At 40.1% G+C, this 22,761-nt stretch overlaps 1 protein-coding gene and 1 long non-coding RNA gene across 24 annotated transcripts in view; one reads left to right on the top strand and one right to left on the bottom strand.

Moving 5' to 3' along the window:
- LOC307225407 overlaps nucleotides 1-22,761 on the bottom strand; it is a 503,606-nt gene that overhangs the window by 138,070 nt on the left and 342,775 nt on the right. The window lies entirely within an intron of this gene.
- PLEKHA5 (pleckstrin homology domain containing A5) overlaps nucleotides 1-22,761 on the top strand; it is a 178,303-nt gene that overhangs the window by 99,260 nt on the left and 56,282 nt on the right. For all 23 annotated transcript variants that reach the window (XR_013842783.1, XR_013842784.1, XM_079992195.1 and 20 more), the window contains 3 exons: nucleotides 7,109-7,192; nucleotides 9,513-9,633; nucleotides 17,841-17,945. Coding sequence is in view for 21 of the 23 variants with exons in the window: in XM_079992195.1 (XP_079848321.1) it covers nucleotides 7,109-7,192; nucleotides 9,513-9,633; nucleotides 17,841-17,945 (310 nt within the window). In the remaining 2 variants the exon portion in view is untranslated. The remainder of the gene's footprint in view (nucleotides 1-7,108; nucleotides 7,193-9,512; nucleotides 9,634-17,840; nucleotides 17,946-22,761) is intronic.

The raw sequence follows: 22,761 nt of genomic DNA, 5'->3' as shown, positions 1-22,761 counted from the left end.
GATGAAAGGGAAAGCAATTTAGCAATTTTAAGGAATTCAGCAATTTGAAGGAAGCATACAGTGCTCATCAAAGAGGAGAGGGGCCATCAGGTTTATCAAACTGTGTCTGGGGTAATGTGTGGTGATAAAAAATCTCTGTCTGGTTCTTGCAGTTGTAGAAAGACTGTAAAGATGCATGCAACACTGGTGTGAATTTATATTTCTCCAGGGGAACTTGGTCATCTATATTATCCTCCCAATGGGAAAGGAAGATTTTTGCAGACATCACACACTTATTGTCTGGTGGTGAATTTGCACATGTAAACTGCTCTTGAGGGCTTATATGGGATGTTGTTGTAAAGACATGTATGAAGTATCCTATCTACCTAAACAAATAAATGCTAGATTTTTTTCAAGCTCTGGCAAATATACTGCAGTAAAATAAGCAAGTGATCAGCCCTACATTGAGAGAGAACTCATTGATCATAAGATTGCAGTCTCCTATCCATTTTCCTGGGAATAAGCCCTATTAAATTCAGTGGGACTTACTTCTGAAGATGTATATATTGGATTGTTTTGTACCAGTCTTTCTGTTTTGAGGGACCCTTGTGCTAGAAGTTCAGAGATATGTGTCTGGGGTGACATTTGAGCACACTGTACTCTTCCTTATTTGTCTAGACAGGTGTTTTGTTAAGGATTAAGCTGCCCAAACTTTGTATTCCAAGTCTTACATTTATTGTTAAGCATTTGGCAAACTGGTCCCTTGAATGAAGAAGTAAGCCTAACAAGATCAAATGGCAAGCTGCCACCTCCTTAGATTATATTCCTCAATTCTCTCCAGCAAATTGGGAATCTATTATCATGGGTGTGCATGTGAAATTGTGTGGGAGCCAGTGAAATGATTAATGTGGATTTCAAAACTTGATGTTCAACAGCTAAAATGAGTACCTTTGTGTGAGAATTCAATCACTTTGGTATTCCTTATAATGTTCTTTTGTTACCTTTCTAGTTAAGCATTCTAATTGGGGAGCCTGATAGTAATCCATGTTCCAGGAAAACCTTTCCTGCACAAAGCTTTCAAACTGTTTTCTTAAATAGATTAATTGAGGGAAAAGTTCATATGTTCAGCTGAATGCAAATGCTTACATATGCAATGTGGAGTGACATTTTCTGGAGAATGGAAGGAGCTTGTGCAGCCACAGACCACATCCTTACTGGTAGTAGATATGAATATATTATATTACATTTTTTCCTGTCTTCAAGCAATATTTTATTAGCTTTCATCTATTGTATTTGTCTTATTGAAAAAGAAACATTGGGACAAAGAACAAAAATAACAAGAAATTTTGCTGACTTTTTACTCCTTAAGGAATGGAAAGTTTGGTGAGCTGGGGTTTGGTTGTGTTGGCTCCTCTTGACTCTCCCTTCTTAATTTTAGGCCTCACATTCCTAATGAATTTGTAAATGGAGGAGGGCTGCAGTTGTGTATTTATTATTATATGAAATTACTGTAAAAACAGTGAAATGTCTTTGTGGTATTTAAACTAACATACAATTTAGTTCTGGAGTAAATGTGGAGGGAAATATAAAATGTAGCGAGTATTGCAGGATTAATAGAAAATACTTTTGAAAAAATTATCCTTGTTTTCTTAATGAAAATTATACTTAAACTCATTAAGCATATGGAGGCATCCAGTTGTCCCCTGTGGAAAGCAGAAGTCTTTGGTCTGATCTAGCAGTGCTGCACTTGAGCTTTAAGGATTAACCCTCCAAGCTACCGAATATCCCCAGGCACCCTTTTGCTTTACTGTATCTTGTTTAGGTGAATGGTTGCCATGCAGTTACTTATATGAAATAAGTAAAGCATTGAACTTGGGGATATTGTTAAGGTGAGAGTGAGTTGCCCAGGCCTTGCATTCAGGGTTCACACCTGAGGAGTGCAATGTGTATTTGCCTAAGGACTAAGGATCAAAAAGAACAGTAGAGCATCTGCTTTGCATACAGAAGATTCCAGGTTCAATTTCTGGCATGGCCAGGGAGGACTGGGAATGTCCCTGACTGACTCAAGGGAGAACTGCTGCCAGCCAGTATAGACAATACTGAGATAGATGGTGGTCTCTCTTACTGCAAGGCAGTTTTCCATATTCGTGTGTTATATAGGTGCAGCTGCAAGGAATTTGGACCCCAGTGTCTTGTGCTAAAATACAATATTGAGTCAGTAGCCTCATAACTAAGAGCCTGCCAGTGAAAGGATTTATGATGTGAGCTGTCACTTAGTTTCTGGTGAAGACATGTCTTAGTCAGCTGTGCATTTTTGAAGGCTTCATGTGCCTGTGTGTGTGAGTGAAGTGCACCACTTACATATTGATTTGTGGCAGAATAGTCTTGCATACCAATTAAATACCTTGGAGGATTCTGGAGTTTTGGATCTATGATCATATTTTTGAGAGCTTGCCTTCTGTTCTTAACTTGTTCATGCTACCAAATATTTTATGTAATGACCTTCGATAACGGAAAATATAAAAATGCATCTCTGCATTCATTTATCTCTTGGGTTCTTTAATTCTTCATTTTGATGATATATGAATTTACTAAAAGAAAGCTGTTTAGCCCAGGGAATGGTAGTCTAAGTGGGTTTCATATAATTTAAAAGGGTATGTAGAAATGAGAGAATAAATGCTTACTTTTTAGAAGAGGGAATTCTAAACTTGCTTTGAATTCTAGGCAGGTAGAATTAATTAGCTTGCAAGACAACCTTCTAGAATTATATGCTGTGCAATGAAGCACAAAATTGGGCTGCAGTTCACCTAACAGAGCAAGCAAGGTGTGTCGGAAGGCTTTTGAATTATTTTTCTTAGGAAGCTTTAGGAATATCTGTCTAGAATAAGAGCACTGTGGAAAGTGGAATTGCAGTTTTGAGTTGTGCAAGTGGAACACGAATATTCAAATCAAAAGCTAATTGGTTACTGTTAATTAGTAAAGTGATTGCCTCTGTAGCCTTACAGTGAAGTCCTTTGTGGGTCACTGAGCTATATAGTTAACTATAGGTACTCAGATAGAGGGTGTTGTTTTCGATATTGATTTCACCAGTATAGATTCTGGATATAAACAAATGCCTTTTATGCTGTGAAAATGAGAATTGTGTGCTGACGTTTCTGCACTGCTGAAAAACTGTTTGAATACATACACTAAAATAATGAAATAAATTCAGCTTTCAGGGAACCAAAATAATCCTGTATGCACACCCACACATGTATTTTTAAAAAAGCAGTTTTACTGAGTGATTTGGATCAATATTTGAATCAATCAGCATGCATTAACATATGTCCTTGAAATGCCCTTGAACTGAATGTGTCAGACTTTGCATCTGAGTACGTCTTTGGGCCCAAATCAGACATATAACCCAGTCTTTCACATGTTTACTTAGGAATCCTACCCAGCTCAGCAGGGCTTCCTTACAAGTAGCTATGCATACGATTGCAATCTTCTACTCTGAACTGTAACATGCGTTGGCTGTTTTCTCAGAGAGAGATGCATGTTTGTCTGTGTGTTCAGCATCTGCCTCATATGTGGATAACAGGACAGCATTCATTCATCCTGTAGGCATTGTGTTGTAATTGTACCCACTTCATGCCTTGTGATGTGACAGTATTCCACCATGCAAGATGGGTGAAGTTTTTCTGGCTTCACAGTGGCCTGAAGTGAACACATCAGCAAGTTTCTCCACATTAAGGGCCTTTTTCTTCCATTGTTTTAAATTGGAACTTTGTTTTTAAAAAGCCTCCTTCCATGGTTTTTAAGGCAGCTTGCAGTAGACAATAAAGCAGACAAAATTACAATAAAACAGGGAAATCACCCTCTTTGCAACTGAGAAAAATCTGTGCATTCCACATTTATCCTTCAATGTTGAGGAAAATGTGGCAGTACATAACAGTTGATCATAAAGAAAGCGGGTTTTCTAAGAACAATTTCTCTTACCTTTGGTTTGTGTTTGCAATATAATCTCCCCTTTCCTTAAAAATCTACTTGCTCTTTCACACACACACACACACACACACACACACACACACACCCCTCTACACCTCTTTTAAAATGGTGTTGTCAAGATGTAGCACAGAAGCTACTGTTCCCAACAGTAAGCACAGGCTGTCATCCCAGTCTTCTTCTGGCAGTGGGTGTATTCATGGCTGTCATGTAACTAATGCTTTGACTTGTCATGTTTCTGCTTTCAACTGTGTGCAGACTTCAGAAGGCAGGACTGCTGTTGAATTCTGGAACAGTCAGGTTAAATGAGCATAACAGCAAACACCTAGGGTTACCTTCCAGCACCCAAGCATGAATGAGGAAAGTGGGGACAAACTAGTGCTGTACCAGAAATGGAAAATTCAAATAGCACCCCCTCCTAATTAGCACGCCACATGGTAATATATTTAGGACAGCTTTCATTCATTTCAGTGGAAGTTACACTGGAGAATGTCTTAGATGATTTTACTCTATGGGACAGATCGCCCTGTCTTCTATTCTCTTGCCATTTATGTCATGCAAAATCTGTGGCTACCTTGCCTTGTGTCATGGTTGGGTCACCTGCATATGAAAGAGACCCTGATTTCCCACATTCTTATTTGTGGTGTTAAAATTTCTGAATTATTCCATCCTAGAAGAACCATAGTGATAGCTGTATGGAAAGAATATGCTGCTCTTTATTCCTGATGCATATTGAAGGTAACTCTTTACAAGAGATAAGATTTGATAAATTTCAAATAAGTGAAAATTGGACCAATATATGAACCACATCCATATTGTTCTAGAAGACTATGTGTTTTTACAAGTTAAGGATTTTACAGATTTTAATCCTGGGAATTGATTGATTTTCTGTTTGCCTCTATTAAGAAAAAACATACATACACACACAACCAAATTGAACAATTTCCACATAAATCATAATACGATCTAAAATAAAGATACAAATAAAATCAATAAAAGCAGCATCCCAAAAAAGACACAATATCCTAATCCAATATTCTGTCCAGCAGCCTCTGTTTTTGTAGCTGGAGTCAGTCAAGGCTCCAACCTCCCAGGCTAGGGTGCAGGTCTTTCAAGACTCACAGCCAAGATATTCAGATTATACTCAGGTTGCAGAAGCAGTTTCCCAAAAGAAACTTCATCAGGCATTAAATGTAAACACATGACAATTGTGATTGTTAGCCAAGTTCAGTGCCAGGGCTGATGTCGCCCCATTTTTTATGTATCATAGTAGGCATTGTGGGAGCCTTTAAATCACTGAACATTGCCTTTCTGCATAAGGGATGTAAGTTCTAAAAGAGACTGATTGTTCACCCCTTTGCATTTATTATAAGTGGTATTTATCATGCTTCTTGCCAAGGAACAAAGCTTTTAATTTTGTACTGTAGGTTTTTGTGTGGAACGGGACTTATGATTACAGCATGACTGTGTGAAATTGCAAAGTGATTAAGATCTAAAGAGTTTTAACAAAAGTACCAACCAGGGAATTGCTAGGATTATCTTGCTGAAGGTAAGTCTCCAGGGGTTTTTGAAGGTGAGCAGCATATCAAATGCAGATTTTTATTTAAATGACTAAGCCTGAATAGTGTGGCAGAAAAGTTGGTGATACACAGTCATAGTGTCATGCAGGTAAATGTAAAAAGGTAAAGGACCCCTGGACGGTTAAGTCCATTCAAAGGCGACTATGGGGTACGGTGCTCAACTCACTTTTCAGGCCGAGGGAGCCAGTGTTTGTCTGCAGACAGCTTTCCAGGTCATGTGACCAACATAACTAAACTACATCTAGCACAACGGAACACCATGACGGAAGCCAGAGTGCACGGAAATGCCATTGATAAGTGCCATGTACAACTTTGCAAAACACTGGAATATGCTAGACTGAATTTTTCCAAGTAGGATGTCAGCCCGAAAAAGACTTTAAAATCTGATTTCAATACAAGTGTGTTGCAGAGTTGGGAGTACTTTCAATCAGTAAAACAAAAATGCGAACCAGCCTTCTAGTTTTCCTAAAGCGTCAAAGCATTACTTGTATATTGGCCTTGTTGGCATGTAACAGTAAGCCCAGCCATTAGGCTGGTACCACGGGGTGGGGACAGGGGCTGCAGCTGCTGTTTGTGGTTTGTTCGGAGTGAAGCAAACAATAATGAGCTTGGGGTGAGTACAGCAGGAGTGGGGGAGCAGCAAAATCGGCACCTCTTTCTCCCTGTGCACTGGCATGCTTGCCTTAATTTGAGCTAGCATTTCACATGAACAAAGGCATTGTAAGCAATCCTGGCAAGGTAGGCTGATTGTTATCTACCTGTTTCCAGTAAGGAGGCTGAAAAGGTGTGACACACAGTGAATCCATAGCCAGGATGAGAATTGAAACAGGGCCTTAAAGTTAATACACTTTCTTAACCACTGTACTCTGCCAGCTCTACCAGTGTTATCCGGGTTTTTGCTCTTCTTTATTACAAATATTTTTGTTTTGTGCTTGCTGGCACACACACATTTAATGCATGCATATATTCTTTTCTCCTCTAAGTATGTATGTATGTATGTATGTATGTATGTATGTATATAAACAGGAACTGGCTTCTGCCATACAAATCTGAATAGGGGATGTATTCATGAGGAATATGATGGCAAACTAAAACTGACTTCTCATTCTTCTTTCAAGACCCCCCCCTTTAATTCTGTAATGATATCTGCCCTCCCCCCAAGATGTGCCTTTACTTTTCATGTAGCCCAGAGTGTAGTCCATCAAAACTTGTGTTGATAGCCACTGCTCACACTGCTTATATTCATTCATGGGTTAAAACATTAGTCTGCAACCTTAAAAAAATAAACTTCTAACTATATCCAGGCTTAATGTGGATAGAGAGGGAATGCTTACCACAAATGTTCTATGCTAAGCTCTAAAGGATTGCCAAACGCTTGAGTTTAAAAATAAAAATATCCTGCCTCAAGTATCATCAGTTGTTGTTACTGTATCACTGTGAGAAGCTGCACGTATGCACCAATTAATGCCATAATGAATCTGCCTGCCTGCTGTCTCGGAATTTTGCAGTTGTGCTTAGAAAAGAGTAATGTGCTTATATATTTCCTCTACTTTGTCTCCCCACAGTCACAATGAACGAAAAGTGACTTGCAAGCATCCAGTCACAGGGCAGCCATCGCAGGACAACTGCATTTTTGTTGTGAATGAACAGTAAGTGATTGTTTTGCTCAATGAATACAGAATTTAACAGTTATTCACATTAGTGTGGAACTGCCAGTCAGTTGACCAGTCAAATATTGTCAATTGACTGGCCAGATGATTAGCAGGTTTTTGTTGTTAATTACATGTTCAGTAGAGAATTTTTTAAAAAGAAGCCAGGCCTGGGCAAAAAGTTTAGAATTTAAGCTTTTTAAGTTTGAAACTACTCCATCGTGCCTTTCCTTTTTGGGTACAGGCATGTTTAGAACCATTCTGTTTGCTTACCGAGAGGGTGAATCAGTTTTGGTGAGATTACTATGCTGTACTATACTGCACTGAGTAGGGAGCCTTTGACCCTCCAGATGTTGCTGAACTACAACTCTCATAAGCTCTGGTCATTGGTCCTGTTTGCTGGGGCTGACAGGAGTTGTATTTCAGCAACATCTTGAGATTCCCCACCCCTTACTTAACTATTGGTCAATGAGACATTGCTGCTGTTCTGTTTGATTCTCCCACCCCACTCCATTTCGTCGTCATTCGTTGTTCACTAAAATGAAGCCTGAATGAGTGTCATCACCACTGTTGCCATGTTATAGCAATCAGTGCCATAAATGGTGCATTTATTTAAAACCAAACAGGCCATAATGGCTGGAAAACTTAATATCCAGTACTAAGTTACTGACGCTCCCAACACAATCAAGATACTGTTATTCTCCTGGGTTGTGGAAGGTGATTAAAAAGAGCATCCTCATTATTTAATCCCCTCCCCCTCCCCACATCACAAGACCACATACTTTTCACCAGTTCATCCTCTCTGTTCATTTTGTGGATGGCTTAGTACACAATCAGTTTACTGTTTTCTCCAGTCCAAACTGTTTCAAGCTTGTTTTGAAGCTCTACTGTCTACTGTCCAGCATATTCACAGATCAGACTTCAGCTTTGCCCTCTTGGCCTAACTTCTGCTTTTTCTTGCATAGCTCTCAACCCTGCTCCTCCTAGATGCATTTGGCTTACTAATTTTTCCCTGCTATCCTCTTGACTTCTCTCTCCTTCTTTTGACTACCAGCATTTCCTTATTTGTCTCTGGTGATTTTGCTGTCATTCAAGAAATTCAGATCTTTAAAAAGAGCAGAGTAATTAAGTAATTAATTTACCTTCTAGTTGTAGCTCTAACAGTATCAGTAATATACTTGTCTGCCTGGAGCAATACTTGAGGGATAGAGATTGGCCTCTCAAAGAATGCAGGAGGAATGGAAGTCTTGCCAAGCTCTTGATTGCTTTAGGCCAGGGGTCTGCAACCCGCGTCTCCGGAGCCGCATGTGGCTCTTTTACACCTTTGCTGCGGCTCCGGGGCGGATACTAGCGAGGGGAGGAGGTGCATTGTGCGCCCCGACACTCCCCACTGTGGCGGGTGCTGTACTGGCTGTGACGTCGCATGGGGGCGGTGCGTGCATTAGTCACTCACCGTCCCGACGTCGCCTTCCCGCCCGCCCGCTACATTGTAAGGGGCATGTACGCTGGTCACTGCATTGAAAGGGGGCATGTACGCTGGTCACTGTTTTGAAGGGGAGTGAAGAACACACACACACAAAAAGGTAACTTGTTAATTTAACATTTATTTCTATGAGGAGGAGTAATTCTGAGGGGTCAAACAAAGAAATAATAAAAAAGTGACAAAAAAGTTATTTTTATAATGACAAGTTTTGCGGCTCCCAGTTTTTTTTTTCTTCGGAAACGGGTCCAAGTGGCTCTTTTTGTCTTAAAGGTTGCAGATCCCTGCTTTAGGCATACCTGAACTCATCCATTGCAAAGGCTTACAGCTACAGAGAATCAACCTGTAACTTCATTTTGCATAGATTTTCTAAGCATTTGTATGCAGCTGAGTTACTAAAGTGGTCAGTCATTTTGTTAATACAGGTTTGTGTATCCAGGAGAATGTGTATCCCAAATTCATCCAAGCCCTTTCGTTCTTTTCCAGTACTCATGCAGGCATGAGAAGGTAGTGCTGGAAGTAGGAGAAAGAAAGGCAGGAGATCCTCTGGAAAAGAAACCAAAAGCTTCACTATACCTTAGGGATAATGTCATGCATGTATGTAAACAAATTGTCTAGATTGCAGTTGTTCTATTTTTAGAGACTGATCTATTGAGAACCCACAAAGCATAATTTAACAACATAGTTTTTTCTTTAAAAATTTGCACAATTCTGTTGCAGCATCTGGGAAATTGTATGAATAGCATATATACGCTTTACGAAAGGACAGCTACAGATGCTTTTTTAATAGCAGTCTACATACACAGCAAGTTCTAGTCTTGTTGCATATTCTATTTTCAGGACTGCAGCAACTATGTCATCTGAAGAAAAGAAAGACCGGCAAGTAAACATGATAGGTGAAGCTGCACACTATAATTTGACATCGGATTATGCTGCACATCCAATGAGTCCTCTGGGCAGAGTAAGTTACTACATCCAACATATATTATTTATTAGTCTACAATTATTCAGCTAGTTGGTAAAACATGGCACAGAGAAACAATTACATATACATTTCGAGACAATCAACTCATTTCTAGAAATAACCAAAGCTTGTTTGTATGCTTTTAAGGCACTTGGGCCTGTGATTTTAATTTGAAATAAAAAATGTCTGAGAACATCAGTTTTCCATCTCTTAGATCAGATACCTTCCCAGGTTGACTAGCTCCATCTGCCCCTCACTTCTCTCTACAGCAAGTGCAGAAACAACCTTCTTGACCATTGAACCAATTCTTGGTTTTGTCCACTCAGTCTGCCAAAGCCTGTTTTTACACGCAGGTGCAGTCCGTAATTCACAGAGGGTTTGGGCCCCATTGGCTACCCTCACCTGGTTTAGCCAGCCAGTTGAAGCCATTCCCAACATGTGGCTGCTGTTGCTTGCCAACAGCTTCTAGGAGTCACAGGTGATAGCTGAGTGCAGGGTGGGGACCAAGGATGTATAGGCTACCTCAGAAGGAGCATGACATGTCCCTTATCAAAGGTACTACTCCTCCCCTAACATGCCATACACATTTAAATATGTATGACTGAGATAACCATATCTACTTCCTATGTTTCTTCTTTGTTGAATTTTTGACTGTAATGCCTTCATGGCAGTGACCTCTGACACTTCATTTGTGTGAGTGGCATTCACAGCCTGGAGTTATAAAAACAAAATAATTGTATACGCATCTCCAGGTGATGCACTGGGTGAGAAATTTGGTTCCGTAGCTCATTTGGATTTTATACCACCTACAGTGCAGAATTAGAGCTTTTTTGTGTCCAGATTTTAATGTTGACATCTGGGCATTCTCTGTCTTTGGCAGCTTATTCCCTCATATTACAATCTAATGAGATGGGAGAGTCACTTTCATGGCTGAAAGTGTCCACATGAGAATGAATGATACTTTCATTTAGCTCACAGAAAAAACACTTGTGCTGCTGGGCCACTCAACACATGCATCTTTTTCTAGTTTGTTAATTGTTCCCATATGATAGTTTTGACACAAATGAGTGCCTCACAGAAGCGTCCCTATACTTTATTTTTTTTTCCCGAATACATTTTTATTAAAGTTATACACAAAACAGACATATAAAAAAGAAATATATATATATATATATATATATATATATATACAGAAAAGATTACAAAAAAGGGGTCACTACAACAGAGATATACAAGCCAACTTTTTCCTTTTTCCAACTATACAATGAAAATAATTTAGCTACATCGTACAAAAAAAAAAAAAAAAAAAGAAAAGAAAAGTAAAACACCCTAGACTCCCTTCCACCCTTTTGGTAAGTATCGAATATCTACTTCCATTACGTATTTGATTTTTAATCTATAATCCTAAATTCACTCGCTGGTAGTATTGTTCTAACCCCGCCAGTTCACATTAGACATTTATTCCAATATAGTTCCAGTATTTACTCCAATTTTTCAGATATTTCTGTTCATCTTGATCTCCTATTTTACCTGTTAATTTATCAAGCTCAGCATAATTTACCATTTTAATCTGCCAGTCATTTATGCTGGGGATGGTTTCCACTTTCCAGTATTGTGCCAACATAATTCTCGCTGCTGTGGTGGCATAGAGGAATATCGTCTTGTCTTCCTTTTTGATTTCTTTGCCCGTCATTCCCAGCAAAAAGGCTTCAGGTCTTTTGGGAAAAGTGTACTTAAGTATTTTTTTAAGCTCATTATAAAGTGATTCCCAAAAGCCTTTCACCTTTTTACATGTCCACCATAAATGATATAGATCACCCTCCACCTCACCACACTTCCAGCATTTCTTATCCTTTAATCTATACATTTTGGCCAATTTCACAGGGGTGTGGTACCACCTATATAACATCTTCCAAACATTTTCTCTCAGTGCCATACATGCTGTAAACTTTATGTTACAATTCCACACTTCCGACCACCTTTCGAAATCGATGTTATAACCAAAGTCAATTGCCCATTTAATCACTGCCTCCTTCACCTCCTCGTCCTTTGTATACCACTCTAATAGTATATCATAAATTCTGGATAGGGTTTTGTTTTTGCCTTCTACTACTTCTATGTTAAATTTTGATTTTTTATCATCAAAACCCAACTTCTTCTTATCCTCTTTTAACAAATCATTCACCTGGTGGTATTGCAACCAACCAGTGAATAAGCTTTTTATCTCTTCATAAGGTCTGAGTTTGGGCCCTTGGTCTGTTTTTCTTAACATTTCTTCATAGGTGGCGTTTTTCTCCTCCATGTTTGTTTTCTTGACCGTTAGAACCTCTATTGGTGAAATCCACCAGGGAGTCTTTCTTTCAAGGAGGTTTTTATTCCTTTCCCATGCTTGGTATATCGGTCCCCTAAAAATATGGTTTAAAAAGCTCTTGTGGACCTTCACTTTCCCATACCAAAGGTACGAATGCCATCCGTACCAATTATTGAAGCCTTCCAGGTCCAATAGGTCTCTATTCTCCAGTTTTATCCAATCTTTTAACCAGAGTATGCAAGCCGAGAAGCGTCCCTATACTTTAAACTGCAGCATGAGGTCAAGCTCTGTTTCCTCTTCTGCTTCTGTAAATAGCCAGAGCCTGCATGGCTGCCTGCTTTTATATCATATTTCCAGTTGCTGCTGGTGGTAATACAGAATGAAGAGAAACGAAGGATTGTGATTTTTCCTTGGAGATCATTATTGTGCCTCAAGTTCACTGCTATCCTGTAGCCATCTTTTGCTTCGAAATGTTCTGCCACAACTGATTGATTAGATGGGCTTAGTTCATTTGAAACTGTATCAGCTGTGCGGTGGGGAGATGGAGTTTAGAAGGTTCAATGCTCTTGTTAAGAACAAACCTGAGACCCACTTCCTAACTCTTGTAAAGAAAAGTGTGTGTTCCATTCACAGCTGAGGAAAAAAATTAATAGTATTTTTATCTCCAGTGTGTGTCTCATGAAACTCCATAAAGCTGTATTCTTCCTATGACTGCCCATCAAAATAAGTTATTGTGCTGCTTTTTCTTGAATTCTGAGTTTAACAAAGTAGTAAAGCAAAACATATTATGGCTGTTCTTCAGTGGATGAGGTTTAAAATACATTTCAGTTCTGCAGAGCTGCTAATCAAACAGATTCAACAATTGTGCTCACACGCTGCCACCCTGTCATGGCAAGTTGTCAGACGGGGCTGCAATACAGGAGCTGCAGAGAGGGACAGCTGACCTCCACTCTTGGTGCTTTCTGCTCCTTCCATGCCCCCAAATGTGGGTGGAAGCTAGTTTTTGCATCCAGTGGGCAATTGGAATTTTGGAAATGCAACAGGCAACATAGAGAAAGCCAGCAAGACTCTGCTCACCTCTAACCCCTTTGGTTTGTCATGGACATTATACTGTGTTTCAAGGGTGCAGCATAGGACCTTGTCCCTTGGGACTGGGCAAACCCTGGTGGCCACAGGTACTATGCTTAAAGCTTTGGGCTTCTGATTCTTGACAATAAGTTCTGGTTGAACTCTGAGCTTCTTGTTTCTGTTTGAAAAAGAGCTGCATGGATTATCATTGAAACCTTGCCCCCGCCCCCATACAGTTGCTCACCATTGAAAGTTAGACTCACCTTACCTACTTTCATGAATGTTGGCACTCATGACAGCAGCAACACACTGTCAAGTAGGTCAGGCGTAAAATGCAACTGACATCTAATGTGCAACCAAGTGGGAATATTTTTTCATTAGTTTGTCAGCGTCTCATCCTCTTGATGAGCGAAGGCAACAGCACTAAATAAACAAAGTACGAAGGGGACATGCTGTAATATATACTTGTACTGTATTGGCTGTATTAGCCTCCCTGTTGTATTAATCAGCATGATTTACAAGGATGATACCCAGTGAAATTATTATGACCACTGTGGAAGAGTGTGTTCATATGAAACACAACAAGACTAGAAGAGGTGATTTGTAGTTTCTGGGAGGAGTAGGAAAAACTTCGATCTAGATCTTTGGAGATTAAAGTTGTGTTTTCTAGATTATATCTGCAGTGCCCCAGTTCATACATTTGCAGCAATGGAAGGCGGATATGTGGAGCAAGTCTCTGCCCCTGAATATAATCTGGGTCCTCTTTACAAGATCTTCCTCCACGTTGAAGTCTCTTTATCTATGTTTGTTCATAGCATTTGTACTCTTCTCTTCAGCAAAAAGTGTCAGTGCTGGAGAGAGGGGCTTGTACTGTTTCAAAAAAGAAAGAAAGAAAGAAAGAAAGAAAGAAAGAAAGAAAGAAAGAAAAGTGCCCAGCTACTTTGCGTGTGTGTGCACACCCACACCCACCCTGAAAAGCTCGATAACTTTTGTGTCTGGATTTTCACTTTTTGAAATATGGCAACCCTAGACTAAAGGCAAGCACCTATGGTAGGAAAACCCTCCTGGTCCGCAGCAGCAGGTATACAGTGCCTGATCATCACACTCCCCAGCCCACCTAAGAAGAGGCTGTGTATGACTGGGTAGGGGTGGGAGCAAGGATCCAAAAACCTAGCCTCCTTTCACTGGCTTTCCCAGTGTAGAGACCCCAGCCTAGGGAACAGTTCTTTTTTACTTCAACAGAAGAAAATCAACAAGAAAATGCCCAAATGTATATATATAATTTTTAAAACATATAAAAAAGAGGCAGCTTTCTTTATTCACCTTCCATCTCTCTAAACTTTTTTTTAGAGATATTTGATTTTTTTGGTCACAAATTGGTGAAGCTCTTGTTCCTGGAATGCATATGAATTCATTCCAGTGTGATGGTACTGAACACTTGCCTATACTGTAAAGAGTACCAGAATATAATGCAGGCATAGGCAAACTCAGCCCTCCAGCTGTTTTGGGACTACAACTCCCATCATCCCTAGCTAACAGGACCCAGGGTCAGGGATGATGGGAATTGTAGTCTCAAAACATCTGGAGGGCCGAGTTTGCCTATGCCTGATATAATGGACAAGATATAATCTTGTCCAGGGAAGCCCCAGACATAAATTGATGAAACTAATGCCAAGTTTCCAACAATGTAACAAAGAGGTTTGTTTGCCCCATATATTTTTTTTGCAAGCTTTGCTTTAACTACTTCCTGGGTGAATGTCCATCCATTCCTTATGTACCAAGGTCTAAAACAAAAGAGGCATTGGGGGAATATGGTGAAAAAAATGTGAGCATGCCTTCAGAAATCGTTGGCAGATTGGGGGCATTTTTTACGTATTGCTACTGGTTTCATATAACCTCCAATGAGGAGGTTCAAAGCCATGGAAAATCCTTCCTCTGCAACCACATAATTGTTTGCAGATTCAGAAACCCTTCACTATGTTAGTTCACATTTCAGAAAACCATCTTCTGAGAAAGTGCTTAAAACAGCACATGAAGGGAAAGACTGCTGACAGTCAAGTCTACTTTAAAAGAGCAGTACATTTGCAGTTTTATGTAACTCAGTTGATAGAGCATGAGACTCTTAATCTCAGGGTTGTGGGTTTGAGCCCCATGCTGGGCAAAGGATTCCTGCATTGCACGGGGTCAGACTAGATGACCCTTGTGGTCCCTTCCAGCTCCACAATTCTATGATCTAGTATTGTGCATGCCCATTATCTTTAAGTAAGTAAGGCACTAGTTGGAAAACAAGGTCTGTAGTGCTTCACACTATAAAAGTGCACACCTCTTGTTGTATATGGGTGCTAGGATTTACTTGATACCACTGAGTATTTGAGTTCCTAGAATGGTTCTGTTAGCTAGAATCGGAAGAAAATCATCAGTGCACTGATTCAGTTACCGTAATGCATATTCACAGTTGTGGGTAAGATGTGTGTGACTGTAAAGATTCACTTTGAGTTCCATGTTGTTCCTTGTACAAAAGTGAGCAAGTTTATATCCCAAGTCCCCAACAGATGTTTGATTGTCATATTCCATTTATTATTTATTCCTTAAGGTTTAGCATCCTCCGGTAGATTAGAAAAACAGTGCGGTGTCACCACTGCTCTTGTACCCTTTCCTGCTTAATGAGCAGGCTTGTTCAGTCACATCACTTTTACTTTGAGACATTCTGAGAGACATTGATCACTAATCAGCTCTCTGATGGACTGTATGTCACAGAAATATATGCAATAGTTATAAAAATTAATGGAGCTTGATTGTACAGAAGTGAGCATAGTCTTCTAGTAGAGTTATGAGAATACACGATACAAAGAGCTGAGGTTACGGAGTGGGTCAAACGTTGGCATTTAATTCATGTCAGGGTATTAATAGGTTCTGGGATGTGCAACATAACTGTTAAGCATTTTCTTCAATGTTTTTGCTGAATTTTTAACCAGTGTCTCAAACTTTTCCTGAAGTTTTGCAAGTTGTAGTATTTATCTAAGAATGTTTTTAAAAAAGTTGTTTTTGCTTCTTTGACGCTATTCACATATTTCAGTTCTATTGCACCTAGAATAGTATCCACAAAGAGAGCAGTAGCAGACCTCAGATATGCTCCCTCCAACCCACTCCTCTCACTGTAAAAACATGTGAACAGCCAAATAGGAGATGCTGCAGTTATTTCAGCCCATTAAGGTTTCACTTTTTGCAGTGAGAGAAGAAACCTAAAAGGAGTGATCCCAAAACTCATTCCCACTGTCTCTCCAGGAATGATCCTAGAGAAGGGGGAAGGATCTGAACAAAGTGAGCTTTGTTCAGTTGCTTTGGTTTCACATTAATCTAATATAGGTCTTAACCAATCTCTTACAAAAATGCTTATTTCACACTTTTGAAAGTAAGGTATCATGATTAAAGTATGTTTTTAACCCTCTAGTTTTATATTAGATTTCCTCTGATGTACATTGTCAGTTAAAAGGTGCTGGGAGAGGGATTCATTTCCTTCCCTGCTTTGAATTGCCTTCACTAGTGTTTTTTGAAACCTCTTTATAAATTGTTGTCTCTTTGCCAATGGACCGTGCTTTCCAGACATTCCCTGGATAGTACTTTCACTAGCAAACATCTAATAAGTTGCATTCACTGTAACAGTGGTGTAGCTGACAGTACACGATGTACACCGTTCTTTGCTACTCAAGGGCAACTTGAGAGAGATTGAATATGACCTTATTCATCTTTTCTAAGTGTGGGCCTGCTGGTTCATGCTACTGCATCCCAGTTCACCTTTGCTCCTTCAATCAGTCTCAAAGACCTGCAAAAACAGCTATCAGGAAAATACCAGAGTGAAACAGACTTAATCGCTTATTAATTCTGGTTTCTGTGGTGTGCAACTTGTGGAAGTTGATTTAGCAGATAATCTTCTCCGTGTTAGATTCCCAATTTGTCAAGAGCTGAGCAAAAGAGTGACATGACCACTGCCATCTTGAATTTGTAACATATGCACCCAACCTGCCTACTCCAATAATAATAATAATAATAATAATAATAATAATAATAATAATAATAATTTATTTATATCCTGCCCTCCCCAGCCAAAGCTGGGCTCAGAGCGGCTAACAACAGTAAAATGATACAACAGTCTAAAATCATTTCATTATAAAATCAGTTCAAATCAGATTAATGGCGACCATTGGCCTAGAGTTCTGTGAGGATTGCCAAAGGAGGGAGTCAGGCTGTGCCCTGGCCAAAGGCCTGGTGGAACTGCTCCATCTTGCACGCCCTGCGGAAAGATGTCAAGTTTATAGAAGATTATAGAAGCCATGGAGCTGGTCTATTGTATTTGTGTGAATTGCAACACAGAAAGAATTGAATCAGTCAAGTGGAAACTCAAATCTCCTTGTGATTTTAACCCACCCCAACCTGTTTTGATTTTCTGCTGAGGTCTGTCTTCTCTATTTTTAGTTCTCTTCCTAGAATCTGTACTGCATTTAATGTTTTGGCCCTTTTAAAAAGTAGTGCTATGTTTATGTAATATCCTATTAAGTCCAATTTAAATGTTTTGATCCTGATCTGTCCTGGGATTTGTTTCTTTCCCTCTGTAGAAAACTTCAAGAAATGCCTAAACCAGCAAAACCTACAAGGCAGTTACTTATTTACCCAACTAACAGAATAAAGCTGTTTCTTAACAAGTCCTGAGGGGATCACATGATGAGGAGCAACTGTGTCTCTCTGAGGATAGCCATGCATGTGTATTTATTCAATGTAAAAGATATTGGCGTTGCATTTTCTAATCCTTTTAATTTTATTTTTTTAGACATCACGCTCTTCAAAGAAAGTTCATAATTTTGGGAAGAGGTCAAATTCAATAAAAAGGAACCCCAATGCACCTGTTGTTCGACGAGGCTGGCTTTATAAGCAGGTATTATTCCTTCCTGAATATGATATAGATAATAACAACTTTATCTGAAGTGATGTGTTTGTAATTATGGGTGGTAACCTCTTCCAATACACACTTTTAATATTCCTCAATATATGATGATGGAAATTTGCTAATGGCAGGTGGCGCTGTGGGTTAAAGCCTCAGCGCCTAGGACTTGCCGATCGAAAGGTCGGCGGTTCGAATCCCTGCGGCAGGGTGCGCTCCCGCTGCTCGGTCCCAGCGCCTGCCAACCTAGCAGTTCGAAAGCACCTCCAGGTGCAAGTAGATAAATAGGGACCGCTTACCAGCGGGAAGGTAAACGGCGTTTCTGTGTGCGGCTCTGGCTCGCCAGAGCAGCGATGTCACGCTGGCCACGTGACCCGGAAGTGTCTCCGGACAGCGCTGGCCCCTGGCCTCTTAAGTGAGATGGGCGCACAACCCCAGAGTCTGTCAAGACTGGCCCGTACGGGCAGGGGTACCTCCAGGTGCAAGTAGATAAATAGGGACCGCTTACCAGCGGGAAGGTAAACGGCGTTTCTGTGTGCGGCTCTGGCTCGCCAGAGCAGCGATGTCACGCTGGCCACGTGACCCGGAAGTGTCTCCGGACAGCGCTGGCCCCTGGCCTCTTAAGTGAGATGGGCGCACAACCCCAGAGTCTGTCAAGACTGGCCCGTACGGGCAGGGGTACCTTTACCTTTACCTTTATGCCTGAGAGAATCCTGTAATTGCAAATTAGTGATTTCCCTTTTTGAGTTTCTTGGCGAAAATGGTGTAAGGGTTTGCTGGCCCTATTAGTGAATATTCCATTTGAGACACAGCAGTAATTTCAGGGTTGTATCCAGTGCTGTGCAAGTGGAGTTCTGTTTGCACAGTGTTTCTTTTCTTAGAAACATTGTTTCTATTCCTCCCCCTGACAAAGTTACAGATAGGTAGCCGTGTTGGTCTGCCATAGTCAAAACAAAATAAAAAAAATCCTTCCAGTTGGTCTTTAAGGTGCTACTGGAAGGAATTTTTTTATTTTGTTCCCCCTGACAAAGAATGCTTCAACCCTCTGGAACTAATTGTCAGGGCATGTGAGGGGCTGGAAACAAAGTTCCTTGTCTCCCCAGAGCTCTCCAGGCACATGTAGTCCCTGAAAAAAACTTCTAAGGGCTTGGTTGTTTTATTGAACAATGTGGGGTGGGACATGAGGGGTTGCCAGGGGGGCATGAGGGGGTTGCCCCAAACTGGGCTCAGAATCTAAGTGAAGGCAACGTAAGGACGTTGGTGGAAATAACCCCCCACGTGCTCCACCTGTGCCTCATTCCGCTTTGTTGAAGGGGCCATTGTGGAGAGGCTTTTCAGTAGTACAGGTAGATATTACCTCCCACGAACTTCCTTAAATTATCATCTTATTCAAGCCCCTGGCTCAGATTTCAGGGTGATAGGAACCTACCTCTGTCCGGTGTTCTGGGATCAGTAGTGACAGGTTTAGCTCACACTCCAGCGGTGTCATCAAGTGACGGACTTCAATTTCACCCATTTTTTAAATGTTGCTAAAAATCACCTAACACTTTTGCTTTACCCAAGCTTTCATCTTTGCAGTATAACTCAATTGGCATTCTATATTTTGCGACGTCTATTGATGAAACCTGTTCATGGAGTCAGGAACATTGTTACTTTGATTGCATTTTTAAGTTACTAGCTGTTGCTGAAAGAGTTTCATTAAATGACAATCAATAATGCCAGCTACAGCCTTTAAGCAGCTGTCACAGGGCAGAACTTCTGCTTTTATTTTTGTATTAATGAACTAAGTAATTGAGTATGGAGTTTATTGGCGGCTAGTCACGGAATAGAAATTAGACAACTCTTTGAGATCTACATGGCATGTGCACCCTATTTTTCTCTGAAGAAAGCTTATAACATCTGGAATAAGATAATTGCTTTTTGATACAGCCTAATATTTTGCTTGTAACTAGTTTGAAGCACTGTTTATATAACACACTAAAGGTAATCCCACTGTCAAACATATTTTTTTTAAAAAAATATAAAGCGTCAGACATGCACAGGGGGTGAGATGTTTTGAATCCCTATGCCAGAAGTCTCCTGCACATGCAAAACTAAGTCAGACTAGATAGCTCAGTTGGTTGGAGAATAGTGCAGATAATGCCAAGGTTGCAGGTTTGATCTCCGTATGGGTTAACTTAGTATTCCTGCCTTGCAGTGGGTTGGACTAGATGACCCTCAGGGTCACTTCCAACTCTACATTCTATGAGTCTGTCATCTGGAGACCCCAGGATGGGAAATGCTGATATATAAACTAGTTTTCCATTTATAGTGCCCTTGAGAGAACGTTACCACGTTCCGCGCAATAAAAGTTACAAACCCAGGTATATAACTATTACTTCGGCATATGCAAGATAACATGCTTGCCTCTTTTAATATGCAAAGCTAGTACTAAGCTGTAGTGCTATGACGGGGAACTATGACCTTCCAGGTGCTGTTGGACTACAACTCCCATCATTCTCCCATCCAATGGGAGCTGGGGTCAAGCAAACTCTTAGAAGTACCTTTCCTCTCAGTATTCAGGGGGGAAACCACTTTCTTTTAAATAAAAAAAGGATAATCTGCCAAAATACTGTAGAACCAAACTAGCCATGCCACACGTTCCCCATCTATGCTATAGCATAGTCATATACTACAGTTAGTTGTTTTATTAACGGCATTTATACTGTCTGTTCAACATTATTCATCCTACCAAAGTAATAAGAAACAAATGTATTCTTTAAAAAAGAGGGAGGGAACTTACATGCTAGCACAACAAACGAAAGCATCACTTCAAATAGATAATAAAATCAAAACTGCCCTAATTCTTTTTATTTAATTTATGAAAGCAGCTTAACATGAAGAGTTCTTAAAAGCTTGAGAAAAGTGTTTGCCTGGCATTTAAATGACAGCAACAAGGGTGCCAGGTGGGGTTCCTCAAGGAGGGCATTCCAAAACCCAGGAGCCACCCTAAAAGGGTTCTCTCTCTCTGGTCACCAGCTGTCACAACTCCACATAACGGCGGTGCCTAGAGAGAGATTCAGATGACTTTCTTGAAGTACAAGCAAATTGATATGAGAGTGACAGGCCAACAGGTATTTGAGTTCTAAGCTATGCAGAGTTTTAAAAGTTAAGATGAGAACTTTGAATTGAGTTTGGAAGCTTACAGGGACCCAGTGGATTTGTTGCAATACAAATGAGATATTATCTCTTTACCCAGTCAATGTTAGTGATCTGGTGCGCTCTCTCTCTCTCTCTCTCTCTGTGTGTGTGTGTGTGTGTGTGTGTGCTTAAGACTATCTATTTTGAATAAATAGACTACCTGTATTTTTAAAACTGTTGTCAGCTTCAAATACTTTTAGGTACAAAATTTGAATCAGTACTTAAAATATGTTGAGAGATGCATTTGGAATATGTGAGTTAAAAACAAAACAAACAAGACAGAACAGAGAAAAAATTGTTGGTGGGGGTATTTTATTTTTGTTTATTTTGTTTATTTTATTTTTGTTTAGTAATCATTATATGCTTGGGAAAGTAGCATATTTGTTTGAAAGAAGATTGTCAGATGAGAAGCTGGCACCTTGAGTAGAATTTGGTGTTAGATGTCCATAAAATTCCTAAGTAAAAGTGGAACATCTAAATACTTGCTTTTCTACTTAGGGGTGCATAACTTGAGAACAAGAAAATGAACACATCTGATGAGAGATCTTAGCAAAATAGTATACCAACTGCCCTTTTCTGTTTTAAGAATATTCAAAGATTTGGCATTCATTATTCTGCCACCCCTAAATATCATCTCAAGCCCATTCATCAGGAGAGTACTTAAAATTCACTAAAACCTTTTCTTCTTTAGGCCGATATTAACATATTTATTAAATTTTATTATCGGAGTATGCACACACACAGCTGTGGTGGCGGTAGCCATTCATTCTGTGAAACACATTGCAAATTGATTATAGACATAAAAGCAAATAAAATTACTTCAGGAATAAAGTTTTTTGTATCTGGAGGCATTTACTTGACAGTAACAGTATGGCCGATAAGAAGAGTAAAAACACTTTATGGGAAATGTGTTTTTCTTTCCCACATTTTATTGTTCTTTATATCCTGCCTTTCCTCCAAGGAGCTTAAGCTGGCATACATTATTCTCTTCTCTCCCCTCCTATTTTCCCCCCACAACAACCCTTTGAAGTAGACTAGGCTGACATTGTGTCCATAAGAAGCTGCCTTATGCGGAGCAAGCCATTGGTTTATCTAGCCCAGTGTTGACATAGGAAGCTGCCTTATATTTGGCCAGGCTGTTAGCCCATCCTTCCCAATTTTGGCTACTCTCAGTGGCAGCAGTTCTCCGGGGTCTCTGGCGGAGTTAATCTCCCATCACCACCTACATGAACCTTTTAGATATTGTAGGAATTGAAGCTGGAACCTACCCCTGTTCTGCCAGCAGCTCTCCCAAGATCTCAGGTAGTGATGTTAGATCCCTAAGTAGTGATGTTAGAGTGAGAATGTGTGAACCTCCACATGCAAAGGATGTGCTCTTCACTGAGCAAAAGTCTCTCACCCTGAAGTTCCAGAAGTATCTATCTACAGAGCTTTTATAGCTACCTTCCACATAAGTTAAATTAGGATCTTGTGGGTTTGGCACTAGTTGCTTCTTCACTGTACCACTAAGAGTGTGCACATTTTTGAAAGAGCTGGGGCTTTTAGCATTCTAAATCTGTTGGGTTTCTAGATACTCAGTTTGCTGTTCTGTGGCATCTCCTTGCAGCCAGGAAGGATTTGTAAGTGATGA

This window comes from Podarcis cretensis (genome assembly GCF_951804945.1).
Source record: "Podarcis cretensis genome assembly, chromosome: 10".
Taxonomy (NCBI): Eukaryota; Metazoa; Chordata; class Lepidosauria; order Squamata; family Lacertidae; genus Podarcis; species Podarcis cretensis.
The sequence above is the reverse complement of the archived record's forward strand: the minus strand, read 5'-3'. Positions and strand labels throughout refer to the sequence as shown.